Below are 26,445 nucleotides of genomic sequence, written 5' to 3'. Positions count from 1 at the left end.
CCAGGCTCAAGGGGTTTGTTTTCCTACCCAGTATCCCTACATTGAAGGACATCCAAAGCCCCAGCAGAAGGTATCCAGTTACTGCAGGCTGGCAGCTGAGCGCAGCGGCATGCATCATGGTAAGGACCTGATGCTCAGCATGATGTCACAGACTGAAGTATGAGCCTTAACTCTGCAGCTGAGATGGCAGTATGAAGTGCAAGACTACTGAAAAGCAACAGCATCAAGACTGCTATTTTAGCTTTCTGTCACATGTGATCTACCCAGGTAAAGAATACCCACACTGCCCACAAAATACAGCAGCACAGTAATTAGAACATTTTGTTTAACACACTTTACATCTTGTTTTCTATCCATCATTGTAGTATGGTATATCAGTCACAAGTTTGTTAAACCATTTTGGATGTTTGAAGTGGTTTTCTTCAGAAGCATCCAGATTAGCTTTTAAAAAAAGTATACTGCTTCTCAAGTTGTAAAATCTTGATACTAGTATTCTATCCTGACTTCTAAACATGAACAAGAATTTAGCAACTTGTGTTCAAAACTCCCATAAAGCAATAAATACAAACTATGGAAAGATCCAAAGCAGAAAGATGAAACATATTGGTTTTGGCATTACTCTACTCCCTGTTTATGCCTACAAGAAGCCTGACATGACAACTGCAAAGAAAGACCTCAGACATACTCATATAAGTGTGCCAAAAGGATTGGAAGCCCCAGCTCACATGATGAGAATGTCAAGCATTTCCTCTGCTGCTGTGTATGACTGCACCTCCTAACCAGGGGTCAAAAGCAGATTTAAGTCTTCAGTTTGGGGCTTGGGGTCTTTTTATATTTGTCTTAAATCAAAAGAGTATTTTCTTTATCCTTCTAAAGTTATATGCTAGAGCCAAAAATGTTCAACATTTAACATTATTAGCGCAGTCATTTATAGAAGCTGCAATTTTGGCATGTATATCTGACAAGCCATTTAAATTCTAGCACCTTAAATTATGTAGAGTGGTTTGTCACTATGACAACAATTTTTACATGTCTAAAACATACAAAAGTACAATTTTTTCTGTTCCTTACTGAAGCCAAGAGTTAGTGAAATATTTACCTCTCTGGACAGAAAGGCAGAATTTACATAACACCTGATTCTAGACAAACTATGTAAGTTGTTGAATGAAAAAGGAAGTTTCCAAGAACTTGAACAGCTATAATTTAAAAATACTGGGAATATAGAACACTTGAGGGAATCTAAAACAACAGGGAAGAGAACATATGCAGAAATTCAGGAATGGGTAAATCTCTTTTTTATCATCATTAGAGCTAAGAAAGTCTTTGAATGGCTTTCTCAAAAGAAAATCCAAACAATCTCAAGGTCAGGCTTCACATTTAAAACCAAAGTTTCCCTAAAAGCCAACTGGTACAAAGGATCTTGCTTCAATTCAAGTCCCCATACGTACATCTTGGACACAAACACTTTGCTGGTGATGCTTCATTCTATTAACAAGAAAAATCAGTCTGATGATATGGAAGTGGCATAATGTTTGTTTTATTTAGAAAACACCACAACAGCAACTTCAAGGCCTAAATTCGGAGACAAAGGGCTAAAATAGTTTGTCCCATACCATACAACTGTTCAGAATCACAAAATATTGGTATATCATTCATTTAAAGAGACAACTGTGAAGTTACTGGAAGTGATCCAACAGAAAAAAAAAAGGTCAATTTACAATAAACTGTTTCTTATTATTTATAAAGACATAGCCACTGTACTAAAATTGTCATATTGACCAGTATGTCACTGATACCACTATCACTGCATGCATTCATTCAACACTCAGTTATCTCTGTCAGCATCAATGCCACATATATCCAAACAAGACTTGCCCTGTCAAAACAAGACCTGTGACCCAGCCACAGGAATATAGCTTCCTGCTACTACACAACATTAACCTAATGTTTACACACCATTCAATTTGAGATCTTTGCTCAGGTCTCTTCTGTCACGTGTAGCTAACTTTCAATCGTTAAAATCAACACTGCATCTGGAAGCGTTCTGCTGAAAGTCACCTGCTCTATTTTCACTCTCTCCCTCAACTTGAACAGAAGTAAGGTCAAGCATTCATTTAAACCTATAGCTTGCCACTACAGTTAAAGCGGACACACTTCAAGCACAGCCTAGTTGCCAACATGGAAAAGAGCTTTTGGGAGGCACAGAATTTATCCAGCACGAGATCCGACCAGCTGCAAGATCCCTGCCCTGTTTTTTCCTAGTCTCATAGAAGATCCAGGTATGATCAGTTATCTTGTATTCAGTTTCAGGTGAATGCAGGTAAGCATTTGAAGCAGAAAAAAGCAAGAAGAATGCTCCTTTGTCTCTAGGAACAAGCCTGCTTTGACCATTACATCTGACTGCTGGCTTTGTAGGAGGCATTTGTCCCTCAGTTCTATCCCAGGGCCAGCACAGTACAAGGTTACACTTCTGTCCTCAGCCATCTCAAAATCTGCCAAGTTTGAAGGAAACTGAAGTGTCACAAATAGAAGATCCAGCGCTCTCCATATGCACTACATGCCTGAGGACACAGATGTAGAAAAGCAGGCATGGCATCTGTACAGCAGCTCACATGAGCAAGTGCAGCACAGCAAGGCAATAAGCTCAACTGCAAAAACACCACACAGTTACATAAAATGGCAAGGAAAAAGAGAAAATATTTGAATTATAACAAAATAATTGCAAACAATTTTTGCAGTAGTAACACTTCAGGGTTTTTTAACCAGCTGCTCAGTTTTGTGTTCTATATTCAATTTTTTCTCCTAACATCCTAACAGTTCCTGCAATGCAGCTTTTTCCCTGTTAATACAAACTGCATTATTCATAATCTAATTAAGCCTAAAATTAGGTATCCAGCCACATCATACAGAAATATGAAAGCCAGGTTTCCCTTTTGATATCTTTCTGAAACTTGTACAAGATTTTCCTCTGGTTAGCTTGAAATCTCATGGCATAGATTTTGTCTGTGTGATACCTTGCCTTAAAATACAGGACATGCCAAAATAGTCAATATATTGGCTAAAAAGATCATACTTCCTTGATCAGGGAACAGTTCTCTGAGGAACTAGAGTCAGGAAAAAGTGACAAGTCCTGCAAATGAGAGGCTGCACTGTCATGCTGTGAAAGCAACTGCACTGCCAGATGTGTCACTGTCACAGAACCCTCTTATTGAGTTAATGATCAAGATCTCTTCCTTTTTTGTTCTGGAAAATTGCTTTGTATATTGAAGTTTGTATTAGTATTTGTATTAGTATTATTTCCATATCAAATGCGTTTTTCCCTTCTATCTCTATGAATTCAGTAAAAAAGCCCAAAAGCTACACTGCTGGTTTTCTCTGTGTTCATGCGAAATTTTGCCTTCAAATGCACCTACTTGGCTCTCACAAGCATGTTCACGGATAAAATCTGGATCTCTGCCACAACTGCATTCCTTACTGCAAATACATGCCAACCTTCAAAGTTCAGTTATTTGAGCAAAAACATACGTTAACTGTTGTGCAAGGGGAGTGGAAAATATATCAGATTAAGCACATCTGAAAGTATTTCGCTCCACTCTTTGCTTGATAATACAGCATAAAGCTGGATCTATTCCCTTCTATTTTTTCAATAAAGCCATTAAGACCACACAGGTGAAGTTTTACACAAAATCAAACTTAACAACAACCAAACAAGCATTCAGAATAAAATTACCTTCTCATATTTGTTATTCCAGGACTGGTCTAACAGGTATTGCAACATTTGTCAGGATAAAGTTATTCAGTTACATGTAAAAAATAATGGAATGCAAGGAGTGTGTTGCAATAAGCCAGCTTAATAGATACCAGCAACTTAAAAGGCATTTGCCTTTCACCTATGAAGGACAGCAGTGAATAGCTTGGAAAGGTGCAAGCCAGGTAACCAAGAAACAATTCTTAAACTGTTATTTGAATAACAATTCTAAAACTGTTACTTAAACTAAATTATTGAAACAACAGTTTCAATAATTTAGTATCAGTAGCACATTTTACATGGGACAGAGACAGAAGTGAAAGAAGTTCATTAATCTAAAGCATTAATCACATCTTTCACTAGGAAAGGCACAAATTTTATCCTTCACATTTGTTCTGAATAAAGCCTGAGTTTATTGTCGACATGGAAACTACTTATGGTTTGGATACAGTAGAGGTGATGAAGTTGACTGGTTTTTCCTTACAGCTCAAGTGTACACTGAAGCTATGAGGCAAAACTACTACCATTGCTGTGACTGATAGCACTTATGCTCACTCTGGAAAACATGTTTTTCTGTGTCACAGCACAACCTGGCATTATCAAAGCAAACTCTTTGAAAGAACCTGCAGATTGAAGTTTTTATTAATCAGGTGAAGAAAACCCAGCCTAATGTACAGCCCACCTAGTGAAAGACTGGATGCACTGACCCCCAGCTCTCTCTTTACTTTGCAGAGGGAAGAGGAGATGGCTGTTCTAGCAGGGAACTTCTATTAAGAAGTGAGCCTGATGATGCCTCTGAAGCAGCAGCTCATAAGTGCACAGATTCAGGCCCACTCTAGTAGAGGAGGAGCAGGCCCAAAAACACCCTTAGGTTCCTGTCATTTAAAGCTCTATAGGGCTATCTGAACTGGTGTCAGTCAGGCAGAGAGGAAGAGAAAGCAGAAGACCCCAGAACTGGAATACAGCCATTGAACCTAGATTTTCAGCTAACTGAACAGGCACTACATTACAAGTTTTCCATGCTACTTCCTCTCACTGCCCTACAAATTTATCTTGATTTATCTTAATTCCTCATCCCCCATCCCCAGCATCTCACACCAAGTCTGAAGAACTGACTCTCTTGTGCTGGCTGCAGCTAATTCTTTGCAAATTGTGACTGCAAGAATGCACAGATACAGTTTATTAAGTCTCCTGTCCATTAACTGCGACTCAGACAGAAGGCATCTTGCTACTTTCCACCCTGGCCATATTTTTCACAGTCCACTCCAGCAGTCCAGGTTCAACCAAGCTGTCATCATTAGCAGGCTCCTGAATAGAAACAATCTTTCCAAGCTCAAGAACACAGGATTTCCTGAACCATATCAGAACAGGCACTCATCAGGACAATAACCAAAAGCATTTTAAACAACAATAACAAAAATGAAACCAAATCCAAATACCCTGACACAGTAATCTATTATTACTACCAGGCATGCAATAGCTTTTCCAGACAGTTTCTTTCTAGGCCCAAATGTGTGCATTTCCTCACAGAAGGATGGTTCATGACCTCTATACAAACCTTCTCTATGAAAAATCACTGATAGTCCATGTGGAGAAACAGGCACTTCAAGCCTTGTGATGAAGTTGGGAGGCCTCTAAGCATAAATGTGCTTTATGCTATATAATCTGTGAAAGTAAGAACTCTCTGAATATTTCCAGCATTTCTACATTAAAATTAGACAGCATTTGGCTACCAAGTTCTGTGAGCAAACCAATCCTTTCAAATGTATCTAATCCTACTGTTTTCCAGGAAAACAAGGGCAAGGGATGGAGACGACTGCCTTGAGTACTTGCATTACTTGAGATTGCACTTTAGCCTTGCCATACTTTCTTCCCAGTAGACATTGGGAAGAGTAGAGATTGATTGAGTAGAGATTAATTTCTTCTCATTAGAGGCTTTCCCAGTACAGGGTAGGGCAACACTCAGGGAGACAAAATAAAGAACATGGCTTTAGGGCCTGTCAATGACATCTGAGCAACGTGACATTAGAGCCCAGGTGACCTCATTTTGGGAAGGAGGGATAGAAGTTGTTTTAAGTGAACCGGGATACAAACAGAATTAAATAGGTAGGAAAAGAAAGGGATAGAGAGAGGTGAAGCTGGAATGAAATATGAGGAGCCCAGGGAGGCAGGCAGAACCCGAGCCAATAGGAAAAGAAAGATCCTACACGAAGCTAACATGAGAAAACTTTGGGTTAGCAGAGTAAGAAAGCTAGAATTGACATCAAGCCCGGAGGTGAAGACCACACACAAGCTGAAAAGCTGAAGTGTAAGACAAACTAGATAAAGAAGGAAGATGACTGAAAAGGCTCTTGAAAGTGAAGGGACTAGCAGAAAAAGGCACAAGAAAATGAAGTACATGCAAAAGCCTCAATCCCTTAGCACATTCCCATATGGAAATGGGATTCCAGATTTAAGTTCACTGTTTGTTACTTGTCAGGTTGTATCTATGCAACAGATTCCTTATCTGCAGGCTTGCAGCAAGCTGGGCAGTTTTCTTCAGAAACTCTTATTATGGTGTATCCATCACTCAGGTATTCAACTTGTCTTTTTAATCACACTGTGTATTTAATTATCCATGTAAAGTGTGGTGAGGAGATAGAAGTTAGACTACCCTCCCTTAGTCCCACTTTCCATGGCAACAGATTCTATTAGAGTATTTAAAGGTTTAAATTACTAGTTTCAAATCTTCCTGCTATTATCTTTAACAGACAAGCCAAAAGAGTGAAGTATACATTAGTACTTTGGATTTCAGGAAAATCTTAATTTGACATATTTAACAGATCTTATGAATCATCCCTTTTTACATGACACTACACTTTAAGATTTAGCTTGCCTTATAAAAACGGAAAGATTTCTCTATTTTAACATGCTCATAGACCCCTCTGGTTTGTGTGCTACCTAAGCCATGTTTCAGGTGGACTTTCCTAGTGGCTGAATTCTATTTTCAGACTATTAAAATCTGAAAACCTGAAATAGTCAAGCAGCAAATACTGGCTCAGACACACCAAAGTGTCTATTCCATTTTACCTAAGAGACTTGGCTGGCTTAGCAAACAGGGACGTGGCAAGCACCAGTGGAAAAAAGTTATTCTTCTTTTCCGTTAGCTTAGGTACAGGATGAAGCATTACTTTGGTTTTAATTACCAAAACAAGAACTAATGCATTTAAAGAAACGACCTCCATTAGCAGTTAGCATTCAATTACCAATCCTAGCCAGAGAAAGAGGGAATAAACATTTACAGGGCAAAATCCAGTAGGCAAATTTCACAGACAATATCTGTAAAATGCAGAAATCAAAATTACATTCTGACATCTGCATGTCTATTAGTAAATACAAAGGTATTTACCTTCCAACATCCCTCAGTGGTACAGTTTGATAGTCTGAGGATGCAAATGCACATTCTTAGGAGTAAAAGCTGGACTGTTTTAACACTCAAGTTGTAACTGCCAGACTTCTGTTATTTAAAGGTACCGCTGTTGCTTCAACACTTGCATCAGCCATCCTTTCCAACTGTGAAAAATTAAAAAGTCAACAGGCCCTAAACACTTCTACTGGTGCCCCACAGTCTGAGGCTTTGGAAGAACACCTTCCCCACTCCACAAAGAAATAAAACAGAGGGGAAAAAGAATAAAATTACACCTCTGAAAAAAATAACTGCACCACAGCTCTTATACCAGTCAGTTTACATGCAGAATATTGTCACCTCATGTATAATTATGAAATGCTGTTTTTTTTAAATGAAAATTTAGCTGAAAAAAAGATTGCTGAAAGCAAGTGACTCAGAATCAACCTGCTTCAGCTGTGCTATTCTACAAGCTAAGTCCATTTCTTCCAAGGCTGCAAAGTACAAAAAGACAACCCACAGCAAGTACACGACGAGCTGCCATGCCAGCAGAGTCCTGCTGAAATACTACAGACTTAGTTACATATTCACAAGTGAAAAGAGAAGGGTAAGACTGAAGAATCCATACATACTATTGCCCACTATCACACCAACAGACCAAAGGTTCTGCCTCTACTCTTCCTAGAGTTACATAAGGAAAAAAACCCACAAAAATCCCAGACTAAGCACTTGTACGCCTTTAGTAAGCAACACCATGACCAACAATCCTGAGTATATTTCTTCAGTTTCTCATAACATCTCCTTATCTAAAGTATGTAGCACAAAACCAATTTTCTTAACACAAATGAAGTACAACAGATGACATCACATCACACTTCCTTAAGTATAAGATCCCCCTAATTTAAATATGGTCAGTAGCCTTAAAATACATTAACTTCTTCCAAAGTAGTCTAATTAAGCAGGTCTGCACCACTAATCAACTTCTGCATGTTCTTGAACACTTTGGAGAATAAACAGTAATTACAGCATCATAAAAAATGGTTCAAGATCACTCCTTTAATTGCTGTTCAGAACAATCCAGAAATACACCATGTAAATTTAAATCCAACTGAATATATTTTAGCCAACTCATTTCCAGTTTGACCATAAACAACAAAAAGAAAAAAAAGCAAAACAAATATGGAAGTATGCACAAGCATAAACATATGGGGCCTAATACAAATCTAATCAGAGGAATATAGGAACTGTAAAATACGAACAGTAAGGTAATGTAACACCATGTAAACTTAAAGAAAATAGCAATTCACACATTCATATAATAAAAGATATAAGTATAATCAGTAACTATTTTACTAGGTCTTTACTCTTACAATCCATGTTTGTGTTTAATGTGTTTATTCAGTCACATCAACACATCTAAAGGGTATTCCACACGGCTTTGCAGCTGAAGATAAGCAAATGTAGCTACCACAAACTACAAACAGAATTGTTTAGCCTTAAAATCTGCAAACATCATAGCACACAAAGCATGTTTTTTCCCCATCTTAAACTTAAGCATTTAGAATAAGAAGCTTATGAAGTACTATCTTCCTCTAAAACACAGACCTGTTTTTTGACATGTAGAAGACCAGAGGGATCTGAAACTACACAAGTCATCCTTAAACATATATTACACTCTAGTTTTTAACCCACTGCACAGAAAAAGTTTCTAACTCTGAAATACTGAAAACAGGGGCTTACCTTCAATCCTTTTCAAGGCCGACAGACAAGTATCCCGGCTTGGAAACTCAAATGGATTATTACAGGTCCGAATGGTGTCACATTCGCACTTCCCGTTGATTATGTTACAACCTGTTATAAGGTTTTCATTGCATGGTTCAAATCCAAGAAGCTGATCATCATCCCAGTTTTCATCTAAAAGAAAGAAACAAACAAACTTGCTCATATTGGATTTCAGCTGCAGTAGGTAATATTCACCTGCTTTGGAGTTGGGTGGGATTCACTTCAAGGTCAACACAGTGCTAAAGAGAAGATAACAGATTTAAAAAAATAACAGACTAATCCAAAAGTGGGATTTGCCAAATACCCCAAACACCATATCTCACAGCTGTTCTACTGCCCATGTTGCTAAAGAAACTGGCATTGTTTACTTCCATCTGTATGAAAAACTATGTCATCTCAGGAATACGCATAGCTGTAGTACAAATGAGTGCTATTCTAACAGAAATAACTTTTGCAGATAGCTGAAGTTATATTTATAATGGAAGTGAGAGCATTGTACAGAATCTGCAGCTGTTACAGAAGTCAAAATTGAGTCAGAAAGCCAGCATTTTAAAAGATGATTAAAAAATGCATCACACAGAATTCACTCCATGGAGATAACTTTTTATTACAGAAAAGCTGCAAGATGCCAGACCTCTGATTCCATTATATGACCAAAAATGAGTTTTCCAGCAGTTCTCAATTATCAGACATATTCCTGGAGAATTGATCAAGCACATTGCATTCTTTGCTGTCAAGGGTCTATGGATAGAGGGACCAGGATGAGTCTCTGTCTCTCTAAATAATTCTGTTCCTTTTGAATCAGTCCTGTCGAATGTGTGTAACTGGTGTTCCAGTTGTAACTGCCCATCTTCCTTTCAGGAGGCCACATGCAACAAGATTTTTTTTTTTCCCTCCAGAAAGAAATACAAATCCAGTCAATCCAGAATTCCAAAAGATTACCAGTCCTACAATATCTCCGTTTTCTTAGGTCAAGTACACATACAGCAATATCCCATGAGTCAGAAGATTAATCAAGATAGAAAAATAGAACATCCTGGATTTGAAGAGACCTTCAAAACCATCCAGTTCCAACCACCCTGCATGGATAGGGACACCTTCCACTTAGACCTCAGTGGTCAAAACTCCATTCAGTCTGGCCTTGAACACTTCCAGGGCATCTACAACTTCTCTGGGCAACCTGTTCCAGTGCATCACCACCCCCACAGTACAGAATTTCTTCCCAAAATCAAATCTAAGCCTATTCTCTTTCAGTTTTAAACCATTCCCCCTTGTCCTATCACATACCTGTTTAAGCAAGACTGAAGAAACTAAACTAGACATCAGGTATTCTTTGCTACAGAATGCCAGATGTTTTATAGATAGACAAGCTTGGAAAATTAAGTGCTACAAAACAGTTGCACAGAGTCCACTGATTTCTACTAATGACAAAAAGAAAAAATAGATATTTTTAATCTTTGTTTCCTTACATTCAACAGCAGCACTCACATTGTGCATTCTAAATAGTTCAATTTTATTTACTATCAACAAGCAAGTTTCCAATACAGATCCTGACAAAAAGCACTTCAAAAAAGTTAAAGTATCTTACAGTTATGCATGGTGGGTTTCCTCTTGTTGTTGGGGTTATCAGAGGCTGTTCTCCATATCCAGTATGAGAGGCCACAGCCAATACAAAACTGTCATTCAGTAGTCTGATGCTCAACAGAAGCCTAAAAACTAACAGTAAATAACAGTACATGCACATACATGCTGAGGTTGGTAAGAAAATTCTTTCCACTCATAGAAATATGTAGAATATCCGCTAACCTGAAGTTTTTCCTGTTTTGGGGGGGGAAAAAAAAAAGTATTTAGACAGAGCTGTTTACTAGTTCAGTACTGTACATGACCTACAGGAAGTGCCACAGCAGATTCTCACCAGTATACTTCTCCCTGTACAACAAAATCCTTGCTTTCTATTATGAGCTGGCAAGGTACCCTGCTGACAAAAACACTGATAAACAACAAAGTCCATTTTAGATGTGAAGATGGGAATTTCCATGGGAACCTCATGGCTCTTCTCCATAAAAATAGCAAGGGAAGAGTAGTCAGTAACCCCAGGAAGTAATTTTTTCCTTAGGTTAACCTATCATCCAATACAGCAGCTGTATCAATGAAAGTCAAAGGAAGCACAGAAGTTCCTGAAGAGAAACGATTAAAATTTTTCAAAGGAAGATGCCTCTCCTGTAATGCTTAGGACACTCTCATTGTGATGAGGCCATGCATACAGAAGGCAAAAAAAAAAAAAAAAAAAAAAAAAAAAAAAAAACAACAAAAAACCCTGAGAATTTGGAGAACAATAATACATCCTGTTTTTGAGAAGCCGGAATACAGCCAGGACAATTTGTATTTTACAAGTCACAGCATTAATCCATGTAAGGACAAGAACAAAAGCTACACCTATGGTCCCAGACTTGCTGTTTGAAACTCTGTAACAGCAAGGACCACAGCTTCATCAACACCCGCCCAACAGCCTTAAAGGGTTTGTGGTGCTCCCTGTTTGTGACAAGAGCATTCCTTCTGCACTCCCGGGTGCAGGAGAGGAGCCCAGAGGCAGAGTGTGGGCTCTCAGCCCTGCGCCCCCAGGCCAGTGCAGAGCAGGCTGGAAGGACACACAGATGGCAACGCTCTGCTGCTTTTAGAGCATCTCTGCTGCTTTGCCCTGTGGTATTTCAGCACTACATCTTCTCCAGGCAAACAGATCAGCAGGATCCTGTCCCATGAGAGCCGCCCACCCCATTTAAGGTGGGACCCAGCTGGCACAGAGAGCAGACTCGTCCCCTGCCAGTGGCAAACACCTCAATGCACGTGCACTGCACAGTGTGGCACTACACACGCCGATTTCCAGACAGATTACTGCTTGCTACCACATCTGCCAGCCCTCACAAGTTTTCAGAAAAGGAGGTACACAGGAAGCACATGGCCCAGTAGTAGGTGCACTTGAATTCTTCACAGCCACACACCTCAAAAATTAGCTCAGTAGACATTAAAGTCTTAATGAGAAGAGAAATCCCTCAGTAATACTTGTTCAGGCTATACTTCTAACGTGTTGAATCTTCAAACAAGGTATTTATTTTTCATTACTGGGTGATAATAGAAAAGAGTAACATTCAGACAGGAAGAATGCAAATTCAGTCTTAGCCTGTACATCTTCTACCAGCCTGCTTTTCACACAACTTTATTTAAAAACAAGATTTCCATCAATGAAGTAGCAAACATGTAGCAAGAGCTTATTTAGATTCAGTAAATCAGTGCCAAGTCTACCATAATTTTTCATGCAGACTAAAGACTGACTCCTTTTCCTAGCTGATTTAGTCCTTTTATGAACATAATTTCAAAGTCCTGTTAGATGAATAATTGTTTACCCCTTAGAATAAACCCTCAGAAGTCACATAAATAAAGGCAGAACAAAATTCTTTGGAATGGAAGGTACAACCACATGAAAGTATTCAGATGAGCTAAAGGGATGAACCTAGCCTATCACTTCAATTCCAAGCTTTGGATACTTGATGCAAAGACATCTAGTGCTCTCCTTGATGCAGATAAACAGTGGTCCAGTACAGCATGCTCACACCTTTAGAGGTCAGCAATATTTTGACTGATAAGAGAATGATATCTTGTGCAAAACATATAACCTAGCCTCTATTATTCAAAAAGATCATCATGTCCTGGGGACTATTCTAAAAATACAACTTGTACACACCAGTGATTTGGGACCTGAGACAGTTCACAAACTATTCCAGGCTGTATACCTTTTCCTGCACGCTCTGCTTGACCTCTATGGCTTCCTTTCCAGAAGACTGGTTTTTAATGCCAACCTCTCAAATCTGGATGATGTGAACAAATGTGAAATGTACTAATTTGTGAAAGCATTATTTCTCTGCAAGCAGAGCCAAAAACCCCAAATATAACAATCTATGCCTCAGACCTTGCTACACACATCCTACCCCCAGCTACTTCTAGGACACCTAAAACCACAAAAATCAAGTGTGTACTTAACACTCCAGAGTTTTTAGAAGCAATGCAGCTGAAAAAAAAGCCCAAGTAAACTACTAGTTTTCATCCAAACTGATCTTTATTTAGCTGAGATTTTCACCACCTCATTGTGCTGCATGATCAGGTAAGGGCAAAAAATCAAAGGGCTGCACTTTTTAGCCATCCTGAGTTGTCACTGGAGTCTTGTTATACAGTCACTCAAGTACATTTTGCACACAAGCCTCAAAGAGTTCAAATGCTCCCAGCAGGCTCATAACTACAGCTTCAAAGTCATTTCTCTTTCAAATAATTTCTATCTACATGCAATTCCCCACTCCTTCCAACTCATTCAGGCAAGTTCCAGATAATAAAGTTTCAGATAATAAAGTAGCTCTGCATTTACTCAGATCAAAGTTAAGTCCTGGACATAGTACCTTTTTAAGTCTTCCAACTGTGCTTTCATACCAAAAGGAAGCCACAGGAAGGGAGACTTCACATTAATCCCAAATTTTTTTCCTTTTCTCTTCTATCATTCATATAATCACTTGCTTTCTGCAAAGCAAATGTTTCAGCTTGCTAAAAATGCACATACTGCTCTGGGTTGCTGAATTCCCAAGTCCTGTCATAGCACGCACCTAAAGTAAGGAAGAGGATTAAGGCATTAAGAAGTTGAACAAGAGATCCTTAAACAGGTCTAGTCTGGGAAACAGTCTGAGAAATATGTCTGTGGTAAGCAGCATTCCATCACTTCTTCCATACTATATCCTACATACCAGCACTCACAACACAGCACCATGCAAGGCATAGTGGTCACAACTGAACCATTCATCTTATTTGCCTGAAGAGCTGCCTGTGTTTTTAGAAAAGCATGCTGCTGAGAAACTAACTTTAAGCCTTACTTCCAAGGCACACACTACCTCGCTATGTTTACATTTGTTATTTATTACTACCCAAAGGATCATCTCAAAACAGGTGCAAACTAAAAGTACAAGGAAAGACCTTTTCAGAGCCTGCTTCTCCATTGCTTCAAGTTTTGCTCTCCATTCCTTCAAATTCTCAATTCCTTCTGCCTGCCACAGAAACTTGTGTTTTGTGCCCCAACACCTCTCTTTCTTTCTGGACATTTAATGACTATCAGCTATAGTTTGGAGAATGCTATACTGTTCACCTTCACTATTTAGATAATGCATCATCTGGAAACAGCAAGAAACACACTGAAATGATCACTGAAGTACCACTGTAGAAAACAAATGCAGAAGGCATTTGGCCCATAATAATCTCATGTTTACCACCCTACCCTTTGAACTGCAATTTAACTGGAGTGGATTGAGTCAACTCCCATAATTTACATTTAACTGCAGCATGTTGCTCTGCTACTTCCACCTTTTTTTTGAGCATCCCAGGTAGCTCTTAGGATGCTGAAAAGACACCATAAAATATATTGATGACTGGAAGTGAAACTGTATAAGCCACATCTTACAGACTCTAGCATCCTTTTAAATCTGCATTTGAAGACAAGAGAGAAGCAATCCTTATTAAGACTGGTACTGCCCTCTGGGAACTGGGAGGCAGAGGGGGGAACCTTTCAGAAACTCCCCCATGAAACTAGATCCAAGGTCTGAGCACCACCACTCCAGCACACTGGTATACAGAAGAGCATTTTCAAATCAGTGGTATTCATTAAGATGGTATGAGACTCTGAAAAGATTCTAACTTGCTAAAATAAAAAAAGGAAATGCTTCTTGCCAGTAGACTCTCGCTTCTCTTTGAACAGGAAAAAAGAATGATGGAAAGGAAATTCATGTTTTGGAGGAGCTGAACAATAGAAATGACTAATTACCACTAAAGAATGCTTGAAACCCAGCCCCAGACCTTGAAAAGCAGCAAAGGAAAGACTAGCCTTGAAGTGAGTTTGAGATCATACACTGGCTTCAATCCTTTCCCCTCTTGCAACTTATTCCTCCACTGAAGTCATGAATCAAGGACTAGAGCCGGCAGAATATTTTATGGCAAGACACACAGCTGAGAGTTTTGTGAGAAAGCATTTTTTCCCACATCTTGGAATGGTCCATTTTCTAAGATCAAATCTTCATGTGGAATGTACAGCAATACAAAAGGGTTTTGCAGTTTCCTGAGAAAATTTCTAGCCAAAGCTAGAAAGCAGAACTGTACCACAACATTTACATAGCTCAGGAACACAGGCACATAATGTTTGCCTCCAACCTGACTGCCTGCTTTATCTCAGCATGTATCTCAGGTGATCAAATCCCCAGTGTAGTGAGAAAGATTTCCATTGCAGCAGTTCTTCTTGTGTCTGAAGACAGTTATTTCATACTAAGGAATGCAGCAAGTATTTCAACAGACCCACTTTCCAGTCAATTATCAGAAACTCTACGGAAGTCTTGAGGAAGGCAAGGAGATAAGTGGAAATGTTAAGTGAAGCATGTGACATGGACAACTACTGCAAGTTTTCCCCACACTGTCTGGGATATTTTGCTTCTCCAGGTACCCCACCTCCACCTTTTATTTTTTTTTTTTTGGGGGGGGGGGTGGTGAGGAAGGGGGAATGGAAGGCAGGAAGAATGGGGAGGAATGTGTTTTGCCTTTTGTTTTTTTATGACTTTCACTCAGATTTCCCCATGGCAAAAATAAAATATACTTCCAAAAGCCTTCTTCCCCAAATATGGTCTGAAATAATAAATGAGTTTTACATTGACACACCTGAAAATAAGACTTACAAGCAAATTATCTTAAACTGATGACCAGAAACATGTTTTGTTTGTAAAAAGCTAACTGAAAATACTGCACTGTGTCCCTGGATTTAATTGGTCAGAAAAAGCCTCTACCAGTACTCCCCTGATTAGAACGAGCATGGACAGCGGTGTTTCAGCTGTCATAGCAGATTTTTCCTCTAGCTCTAGAAAACTCATGGCAAAAATAATTGCTAAAGCCTCAGAAAAGGGCCAAAGCTTCATAACCATTTTCCAAAGCAGTCTAAAATTCCAATTTTTTTTTTTTTCCAAGCTGCACTCTGCACCCACATGCTTCAGAGGCCTGCATGTACAGCAGCACACATCAGCTTCACTGCAAATAAGTAGCTGGCTGGCAGCTTGCTGGAGCTGCTAGGCACAGGCAAAGATGACAGGAGTAGGAAAAGTTGTGTCAAAGACAAATTCTGGAACAGAGCCGTGAGTAAAGCAACCTATACCAAGAACAGTTCACACTATTGTAAGAAATCTGATATCCTAAATATTTCGCCACTTTCCCCCCCAGTCATTAATGCAGGACCACTGAACACCATCATTACAACATGTTTCAGAGGAATTCCACCCCATCTCTTAGTCACAGAAGACTGCAGGGAAAACTCAAGCCTGGATTTAGAATTACCCTCAGGGCTTCTTTTCATTTTCTAAAACCTAACTTAGAGATAGACATCAAGTTCGGCATTTCTATTGTGAAAGCAGCACAAGTTACATCAGTGCATGTAACACCATTATCAGCATGACCCCAGCTTTTTATCAACCACCCATCAGTGAGGGGAAAAAATACTTCCACACACACATCCAGCCTTTCTGAAAAAAATCTTGAGGAGAATACAATACAGCCTGTAGCAAAACAGTGAAATTTAATTCATTTCAAGGACAAATGACCCAACAGAATGGGCTCTCTTGGATTCAGAAACATTACATTTGCTAGATTTTTCACCAAAAAAAAAAAAAAAAAAAAAAACCAAACAAAAAAAACCAAACCCAAGTCCATTCAAACAAACAAACACCAACCAACAACTGAAGCTTAACAGTGGCTATATAAGGCTTAAAGCTTAGGAAATGAGTAAGAACATGGGAATTGGTGCATGCCTATAAGCCAGTCACTGTTTTTCCTCCTGTCCACAATCCCTCTATGCCCAGTTTGTTTTCTTATTCAGTCCTAAAAAGGACTTGCACGATCATGACCCACAAGGGTCATGATCATGCAGATTCTCGAGTCAGGTACCCAGTATACCCAGTGAAAGCTGCTGGGGACTGAATATTGCCTCTGGTAAAGGTGTGAACTGCTTCCATTCTTCTCAAAACATTAGGAACGGCTTATTTCCCCAAAACAAGGCCAAACTAGTCTGTTTGGACAAGAGCTCCCCCAGGGACTATTTTTAATCTGTACACTTATGTGGAATTTAATCTATGCTAAATTATTTTCCCATGTTAGTTTACGTTGGTAAGTTTCTCCACGTTGGTAAGTTTCTCCACACACATAAGCTTTCTGTGTCAGTATCAGTCATTTTCCAAATTCCAGTATAGTCAGACACAACCAGTGTCACTCAAAGTCTCAGGCAAAACCCCGAGTTCGTGATTTCCAAGTTTACATTCCCTGTGGATTAAATGCATTCTCAAATGAAAAGCAGTTTATAAGTCACAAGAGATACTTAATAGGTCACCTCTACAAAGTATTTAATCCATTAAAACAGAAACATTTGGTTCTGTCTGCAAGGTCCTATAAACTTATTGAGATGAAGAATCCTTAAGGGGGGCACAAAGTAAAGAGGGGAAGAGGACAGCATTTTTGAACCATATTAATGGGTTAATTATTGCATAATATGCCTGTCAGTGAAATGACATTTTGGTTGACTAAGTACCAGGCAAGAAGTTAAATTATGCAAGAATCTTTGAATTAGCTAGAGGGTGCTTAAACCAGTAAAGATGCCTAGGGGCAAGTTCAAAGGTAGTTTAAAAAATAAAAAAAAGGAAAAAATATCTTTATAAAAACCATGGTTTTAGGGAACCTGGTAAAATAATCAGTTTCTGTGTAGAAAAATTCACATAAGCAAAGGATGCTTATACAAAGTTTTAAAAACTAAAAATAAATAAAAAGAGAATATTCCTTTTACTAGAGTTAAAAAACTTAGTAATCTACAGCAAGACTTCTAGTTTTAAAATTACTGTGCTGATCCACAATAGCAAAGTCCTACTAATTCCTGCATCATATCTGTTAGATGTTTCCATTTAATTTTTACTGAAATACTGGAACCAAGTCATTTCTAAAATTGAAACATGATGCCCAGAAACAGAGAGGAAACCATTTCCAAGTCAAATAAGCACCTGATCCAATTCAAATTCCATGCCACACTCAGAGTTACATGTTCTTACTGATGTTGAGATTTCAGCATTGATGGAATACAGAGCAGAAATAGCTTATAAATTATCCAGTCTGTGTGTAAGAAGTCTGCATCCTCCTAGTCAGTGTTTTTGGGGGTGGCAGGGAGGAGGAGTAGGGGAAGGGGATTGTTAAATTTGATCAAGACTAGCATATGAGAACCTGAATATTCATTAAAGAACTACTTCTCATTCCAGTTTCACAACTTTAGCAATTTTTCTGATAATTTTCTTTTTCGACAACATAAATATTTTTCTGTTTGTCTCCCTGATAGTCTGGATTGCTGACAGTCTTTGAACAAAGTACTTTGACTGTTTTCACAACAGCAGCCATTGGTACACCAATATTGATGAAGTCCCCAACTAGATCATCAGTTCTAACACTCGATGTTACTGAAAGAAGTTCTCTGCACACACATGGACATCAGAACCACTTGGACATTTCCCCAGCCATTCACTACATAACAAAGAAAAAACCCAACCAAACAAAAAGTTAAGATATTTGGGCAGCACTGTTCCAGTGCAAACAGATGCAAACAACTGGGTTACACACATGCAACTTCCAGATTACTTGAACTTCAGTAACTTGTACAGAAAGCAAAATACTGCCTGAGTCTTTAGGGGTCTGGGCTGCATCACAAGCAAGAAGCCAAGCATGTAGTACAGCAGCCTGTCTGGAGACAGAGCACCAAGGGGAGGGCTTTGTGTCCACTGACCCATTATAGAGCACAGCACTGAAAACAAGGCTCTCCAAAGGGTACTAGCTACCAAAGTTACTAATGATAACAAATACTATCAAGCCTGCAGGCAAGCTGTTCTTACTTCAGTAAAGCAGGGAGAACTGCATTAGCACACAGGTAAACCAATGCCTGAACAAAACAAGAAAAAACAAGCTCAGCTTTCCTCTTCCAAATTTTGAAAATAAAGAAGCTAGGCTTACAAGGTTTAAACTCTTCTCATCAGTTCCAGTTTCACTGACCTTCACTTGCATACCATACACTGTGTCCTCAGGGATGAAAACTAGGCAGACTTATGGGTGGGGAGAAGACAATGGACACATCCAAGGTCTCCCAACTTGCCCCAGCAAGGGGTCAGACAGACTGTAATGCTCCAAACTCCCCAAAACATGCAGTTTAGTAAATGAGACTAGGACTAGCCACAATAAGGAAAGCTTCTGCCATCATCCTAGGAGATTCACACGCATATAACTTCCCAATGCTTGCCTAAAATTTGCTACAGCAACCTGCTCCTGGTCCCAAGGGAACTTCAGAAATTATATGCTAGGCAGTAAGCAAAAAATACAGCAATAACTGTACCACCCCCCACCAAAAAAAGACCCAATTAACAATTAAAACAAAAAACATACCCAAACCCCATTAAAACCAAACCAACACCAAACAATGTAACAGACATTATTGGTAAGCTAGTGGCACAGTGATACCTTCTTTCAATGTCTACCTAGAGGCTAATTCATAAGGAAGTATATTCTAAAGAGAAACTAAGAACACCTTCAGACTAGCAGTTTTGTTAAGCATGCATTTATAATGTATCAAAAAAAACCCTTATGTTTCTGTTACACAGTTAAAAATAATTTCCAGTCATTTTCAGTGTTATCTTATTTGCTATTGTCAAGACGTGGATGAGTTCAGCAAAGCAATCTAGGCCTCTTCATCTAACAGCACCAGAAACTGGAGAAGCAGGGAAACAGACACAAGAGCGTAATCTCAAGAAATGCCTTCACAAAGTAACCTAACTTCTTTGGCAGAGCTTTTTCAAGGCTCTCCAATCCTCTGGAAAGCCAGAGCCCACCCAGCTGCAGAAGCCAAAGCTAAGGTGTTTTGGGAGAACTTCAGTCTAATTCAGTTGTGGACCCATGACGACCTTTAAAGGTAGAGAGTAAGGACAGTTCCTGCTTTGGATTTAAAATTTCTCAAGCTTAAGAGTCTTTGAAAGGGGGTGTAGGCTCTCAACACCTCATACCACAACCAATCCAGAAAATCCCTGTAAAGGATGCTGTAAAGTCAACAGAGGCTGGATGTGTGCAAAGTCTCTCAAGAATGCCATTTAGGAGGTGTAGCTACCAGCACTAGGACCTCAGAATTATTACTTACTACTCAGAATTATTACTTACTAAGAATACAACTTCATTCATGAAAGGCATTTACCCACTTCAGGATAACAACACAAATGGAGTGTTAAAACTGCTTAGAGATGTGAATTGTTAAGGTGGTGAGATGAACAAGAACTTCCATCAGCTTTTGGAATGATAAAGGGAAAAACCCCTCAGGAGCAGCAACAGATTTCATTTATAAACAGTGCTTTAACAAAGAATAATCTGTTTGTAGTTTCAGAAAGAGAAGCTACCAGCAACAGATGCCACAGAGACTTCTCTGTCAGGTGTTAAAGAACTCATTTATGTCAAGTGCGTTAAATGCTAGAAACAAGTTAACAGACAAGTATTTCTACCTGTTGCTATTCCAGTTCTCAGTATTCTGCAGCCTAGCATACGCTGATAGTCTGAAACAAGACAGGGCTGAAGCTTCAAAAATGATAAAAAAAACCATGCTTATAACTGTAGCCAGTAGGGGTCATTTCAGTGTAAAAAATTGCAATGAAAGAAAAGACTAGGGACAGGAAGGAGCATAAAAACATGAATTTCTATTCACACAGTTCTGTAAAACACTTCCATTTCCTCCTCCCTGTACTGGGGAAGGAAAGGGTTTGCACTCCCAATGTGCATGACAACAAAGAAAGCACATCCTTTATTCTGTTAATGAAAATGGCATGACTTAATACTACTCACATCAAGCATCACCAGCCTAGCCTGTTGCATGTGTGCCTGTAAACTGAACAACTGTTTAGGTCATCACAATCAAAAAAACAGAGCTATTCAATCTCATATTAGCGATCAGAGGCAGTACAATCAGTTCTCTTTTATCCTTGCTGCCACCTCACGTGCAAAACATGCACCATGAAGAACAACATACTACCTCTGTTCCTCAGAATGAGGTAGTTTCCTGACAATTCACTAACAGGCATTCCAGGATTATTTATTACGCTGACAGGTCAGCTTGGTTCCTTTTCATTTATGAGAATGAAAATTAAATAGATAAGTAAGGATAAGAAAATTAAATAGGAAAGTTATCTCCCTTAGATTGTTAATAGATTGTTATATAGTTAATAGATTGTTATCTCCCTCCCCTAGGACTATTCCTATAGGGACAGCTGGAACTAGTTTCTAACCACAACACTAATTGAAACACAATCTTGCCAACAAATGCTTCATACTATTTTCAACAGTAGATGGGACGTGTTATGAGCTGAACTACAGCAACGTACAGATTGCATCACTTCAAAGGAATGAAATACTCCTAAACTGCCAGAGATGTCCATACTGTGATACAGTAAGGAAATCGGAGCATTAAGGCTTTTAATGACTGTAGGCTCTTAGTTCCTTTAACCATCGAGAAGGGGGGGAAGCTGTTTTAGCCCAGCTTTTACTCAAAAACACACAATAAGAGAAACTCCTGCAAAACCAGGTAAGTTTCCCAAGTACCTTTACTTGTACTGTTCTATTTATAAAAACTTTTCCAAAGCATATTAAAAATAAGACACTACACCAATGTACATATTCAGCAACATAGTCTCAACCAAGGTCGTCACAATAGTTCAGGGCCATTTAAAATTGTTTTAACAATCGAGCTTTTATTCTAAAGCTCATCCTACCCAAGCATCAACTCCCGAGGCTGACAGCACTGGTTGTAGCACAGGCGGGACGCACTGCCCTGCTCTGTTGTGGTTTGCAATTTATTTGTTATGGAGGCAAATGGAGTTTTAAACTAATAATGAGCGCCAGGACAAAAGTCAGCTGCCCACTAAAAATGACCGGGTTCAGTTTTCTTAAAATAGTGCATAATTTTAAATGCAAGTTTTTTGGACAGATGCTGCCTCACCAGCTCTCTGGACTTTCTACTGCCCTCTACCCGCCGAGAGGAGACCGCCTCCGTCTCCTTTTCCAGAATTGTCGAAGCTCCCACTCCGAATCACATATACATTTATACATATCCCAAACTACTGCTTATTTGTAATCTCTTTACAGCGCCATGTTTTCCCTCAACTTGGGGGAAAAGGCAATTGGAGGCACAAGAGAAAGAGAGACTAAAAATTTGTCTCTGGGCTTTCATTAATTTATAACACATAAAAAAAATAAATCTTAGGAATTCTGATAGATAAAAAACTGAAGGGGGATGAATTCCTTTTGCATTTCGTACCACTTTATCGCCTCACAAGACGGTAGCAAGCTGGAGAGACTTTGAGAGGAGTTCTACCGTGGGTATTTACCGCCCTTGATGCTCCAGTGGGGAAAAAAAAAGGCATATACTTATCATTATATGCCGAGTAGGACAGGCAGAGAGATATTAAGTGACAGGAACAGGAAACAAAACTTTACAACAGATGATCTGTCTTCCTTGTTTCTTTACACAGGAGGGAATCCGGAATAGGCATCATGTGTGCACGACTGACCTCCGCCGATCTCCATCTGCCAAACTCTTCCCGAGTCCTTTATCATGGAATTTTAGCTGGGCATCAGCAGCTGATACACGCTATCAGCAACCCAGTGACAGTACGCTACGAAGAATCAATAGAACCCTAAAGTTTAGGGTAAGGAAATTAAGGGCAAAACTTCTAAGTAGGAGTCTGTGAGGTTTTTTAAGCAGGGAAGGTTGGAAGACACGCTCGCTGATGGGACAGTAGGGCGGGATGGAAGGGAAGGGAAGGCAAGGAAGGCGCACCGGCGCCCAAGACCTCGTAGGTGCGCCCTCCTTCCTTTCCCGCCACCCATGGGGCGCCCCGACCCCGGGGCACGGATGGAGGGATGGGGTGTCCCGCCGCCTCTCACCTTCGCAGACGCCCACTTCGTACTCGGTGATGGAGTCTCCGTTGAGCGGCGGTCGGATGACACAGCGCAAGCCCCGGTCGCAAGCCCCGTGCAGCCCATAGACACCCCCGCAGCTCTCGTTCCGCTGCCGAGCGCACATGAAACAGCAGCCGCAGATCCCCAGCACGATGCTGCCGGGGCAGCTCTTCGGTTCTTCGCATTTGGATTCGTCGCAGGGTAAGCAGACGAGAGCACGCGTCCCCGACTCGCCCAGCAGCAGGGCCAGCAGGAACAGCCACCCCGCGGCCGCCAGGTGCCAGCCGCCGTCTCCGCCCGGGCGTCTCCTCCCCGCCGAGACCGCTGCCAGGTACATCCCAGCCGCCGCAGCCCGGCCTGGGCCGGGGGGAGCCTCTCGGAAGCCCCCTCGCCGGGCGGCGGACCCGAGCGTGCCGCGGCTCCTTCCCGCCGCCCCCGCCTCCGGCCCCCCGAGGAAAGTTTCCTCTCTCGGCGGCGGCGGCTCAAGCCAAACTTCTCCTCCGGGTGGCGGCTCCGCCCGCTGTCCCCTCCGGGAAGCGGCGTCCCTCAGCCCGCCCGTCCCTCGCCCGGCGGCTCCCGGTTCGGCGGCGCCGTGCGTGCGAGCGGCTGCGCGCGGCGGCGGCGGCTGGCTCTGTCCCCGTCGCGTCCCGAGCCCCGACTCGCCTCCTGCCTCACTCTCGACCCGCTCCAAGTGCGCCCTCTGCCCTGCCCCCATTGGGCGATCACCGCCGCCGCACCGCCCCGAGTGCCCGTCCGCGCCTCTCTCATTGGGCACCGCCGCGGCTGGCCCGCCCCCTTCCCTCCCGCGCCCCCCCAGCCCCAGATCCTGGGGCTGGAAGAGGCGCAGCGGAGGCGAGGAGCAGCCTGGGCCCCACAGCGGCCGCCGCCTCCGCCTCCCCCTGCACCTCCCCTCCCCCTCCCGGGGCTCTGGGCGCGGAGCGGAGCGGAGCGGGGCGGCGGCGCCAGACCGCGGGGACGGGCTGGCGGCGGCCCGGGGGACACCGGGGGCGGGGAGGGAGAGGGCCCCGCAAAGGGCGCAGCCCCGGCAGGGCGATGCTGCGGGGAGCCGTAAACGGGGCCTCGCCGTCCCCGGCCGTGGCGGCGAGAGCCTCCTCCTCTTCCTCTGCCTGCTCCCTCGAGGGGCGCGGGGATCCGGGACGGGGAGCGGCTCCGCGCCCTCTCAGCCCCAGAGCCACGGGAGGGGAGAGCCGGTCGCTCCCCGCCCCGCCCCGTTCCGTTCCCGCAGCCGGGCTCCGGGCGCGCCCAGGTGCCCCGCGGGTGCGGGGAGCCGCGGCGGACCCGCTCGGCGGGGGCGGGAGGGGCTGTCCCGCTCCGGCGGCGGCGCAGCGCTATCCCGGGCCGCCCCTCTGCCCGCTCATAAACAAGCGGCGGTGCCGCCTCTCGCCCGCCGACTTCGGCACCGAAAGCCGACCCCGGGCCGCCTGGTGCTCTTCGCCGGCACACGGGCAAAGGCGCCCGCGGCTACCGTCGCTCTTCCCCACCGAACGGCTCCATCACCGCCCCGAGCCCGCCGGGCAGCCGCGGCCCTGCCGCCGCCCGGTCCGCTGGGGTTGCGCGGGCCAAGGACGGCCCGGAGCGGCGGCGGGAGGTGCGGCGGCGCTGTGGCGGCGGCGCTGGCCCTGCGAGGCCGGCAGGCGGCAGCGCTCGGCGCGGCGCTCGCTCCGGCGGAGGGTGCCTGCCCCGAACGGGGCGAGGGGGCGGCGGGAGGGAAACCAAGAGGGACGGTGTTAGCGGAGGTCAAAATGCTGCCTTGTCTGCGGGCGGCAGCGACGGCAGGAAACAGGAGGTAGCTGGCCGCTCGGGGCAGCCCCTCGGTACAATTTCAGAGCGGGACCTGCCGCTGCCGTGTCCTGCCCAGCTCAAGGTGCGATGGCAGCTTTGGGAACGATGGGTCCTGCAGTCAGGAATGCCCGGAACTGGGATCATTTAGAGTATGAAACCATTGGCTCCGCAAGTGGATTTTGCCAGTTGCAGCGTGCTGAGCCTCGGAAGGCTTGGACTGCGTGTACCGGTGCCAGCAGTTTGTGAAAGAGGGTCTGGAACCTTAATAGGGACTTTTACAGAGAGGCCAAGACATGGTTCCTACAGTTTCTCTAGTGGCACACACATGTTCACTTTGGCACAACCAGTTCTCGTGTCAGCCGAGGAGTTGCTATGGAAGAGCAAAGCTCCAACTGGCAATACAGAGTTGCCACCAGGAATAGACAACACTATACAGAGTAAAGCTCTGTCAGCACTAGCATACCTTATAGGTGAGTTTTAAAAGCTCTGTAATTCACTCTTGTTGACTCCAGCCTAAATACCTACTATAGCAAAGATTCCCTATTGCTAGAACAGGCCCATGGGCAATGGAAACAGTGCAACCATGTAACATGATGTCGAAAAATAAAGCATTTCCATTTTGTCTAAAAGAAAGTGTTTTCGAGATTTGTCCAGTTTAAAAAATAATAATGGTTTTATTATAGCAGAATTATATAAATATATATATATATATAGCATACAGCATGCATTAAATGGATTAGGGCCATTCAGCTGACATATCTCAACAATGAATGGATAAACAGCGATTTACTGGACAAGAGTATCTGAAGAAATACTGTGATATATTTTTGAAGAGATTTAGAAAGCAAATTACAAGCTGGTCTTGCTAAATGCAGTGTGTTTTGGTATAAACGAAGCCAGTGTGTACGTTTGAGGACAACCAAAACATTGTATGTTTCTGCGTTCTGGAAAGCAGTAGGTCAGGAAAACACCCTGAAGGTCATATTAGACAAAGCCTCAAACTCTGAGTGTTATGCCAATGGATGATACTCCCTGGCGAAGTGACGCACCAAGTAAGAAGTCTTGTGCCGTTTCCTCAAAAAGGCAAATTCTTCCTCCCCTCATCCTCAGCCCTCTCGTGTCAGTTTGCCGAAGCACCTGCAGGGGTCAGAGTACTTTTGATTCACCAGAAAATTCCACCAAAAAAGCTGCTGTGATTTGGATGAGAGTAGTTTGTAAAAAGCTACTGTTTCCTCCAGCCTGGAAACGCTGCCTTTTGGTCATGTATTTTACTGACGAGGCGCATGAAGGGGTTTTGCCTTCCATGTATAGCATTGCTGAGATTGCTTTTTGAATGAGGCATACAGTTCCTGCGACTGTATTTTTAAAACACTGTTCACAAACCTGAGATTGTGCAGAAAGGAATCACAACAGTGATTTTAGTGCTAGGGAGGATGCTGCACCATACAATACATGGTCAGAGGCTTGAATTTAATAGGCTTAGTTTATCAAAAGATGAAAAGTGAACTGATTACAATGTATTAATCCCCTCATGTGAAAAAATGAACTGGTCTATGAAAAATATGTAGGCATTTTTCCAGGACTTATGTTCATAGCCAGCATGGAAATCCCAGACATGTTGGATTGCATGCTCAGGCAGTTCAATATTTCCCAG

General features: G+C 42.2%; 1 protein-coding gene across 1 annotated transcript in view; it reads right to left on the bottom strand.

Moving 5' to 3' along the window:
* Positions 1 to 23,703, bottom strand: part of CRIM1 (cysteine rich transmembrane BMP regulator 1) — a 174,367-nt gene extending 150,664 nt beyond the window's left edge. Inside the window, exons 1-2 of the mRNA XM_058021151.1 lie at positions 22,974 to 23,703; positions 8,874 to 9,047 (exon numbers count right to left, since the gene is read on the bottom strand). Coding sequence (XP_057877134.1) covers positions 8,874 to 9,047; positions 22,974 to 23,703 — 904 coding nt within the window. The remainder of the gene's footprint in view (positions 1 to 8,873; positions 9,048 to 22,973) is intronic.
* Positions 23,704 to 26,445: the final 2,742 nt, after the last annotated feature.

The sequence above is a fragment of the Melospiza georgiana genome, chromosome 3 (genome assembly GCF_028018845.1).
Source record: "Melospiza georgiana isolate bMelGeo1 chromosome 3, bMelGeo1.pri, whole genome shotgun sequence".
Taxonomy (NCBI): Eukaryota; Metazoa; Chordata; class Aves; order Passeriformes; family Passerellidae; genus Melospiza; species Melospiza georgiana.
The sequence above is the reverse complement of the archived record's forward strand: the minus strand, read 5'-3'. Positions and strand labels throughout refer to the sequence as shown.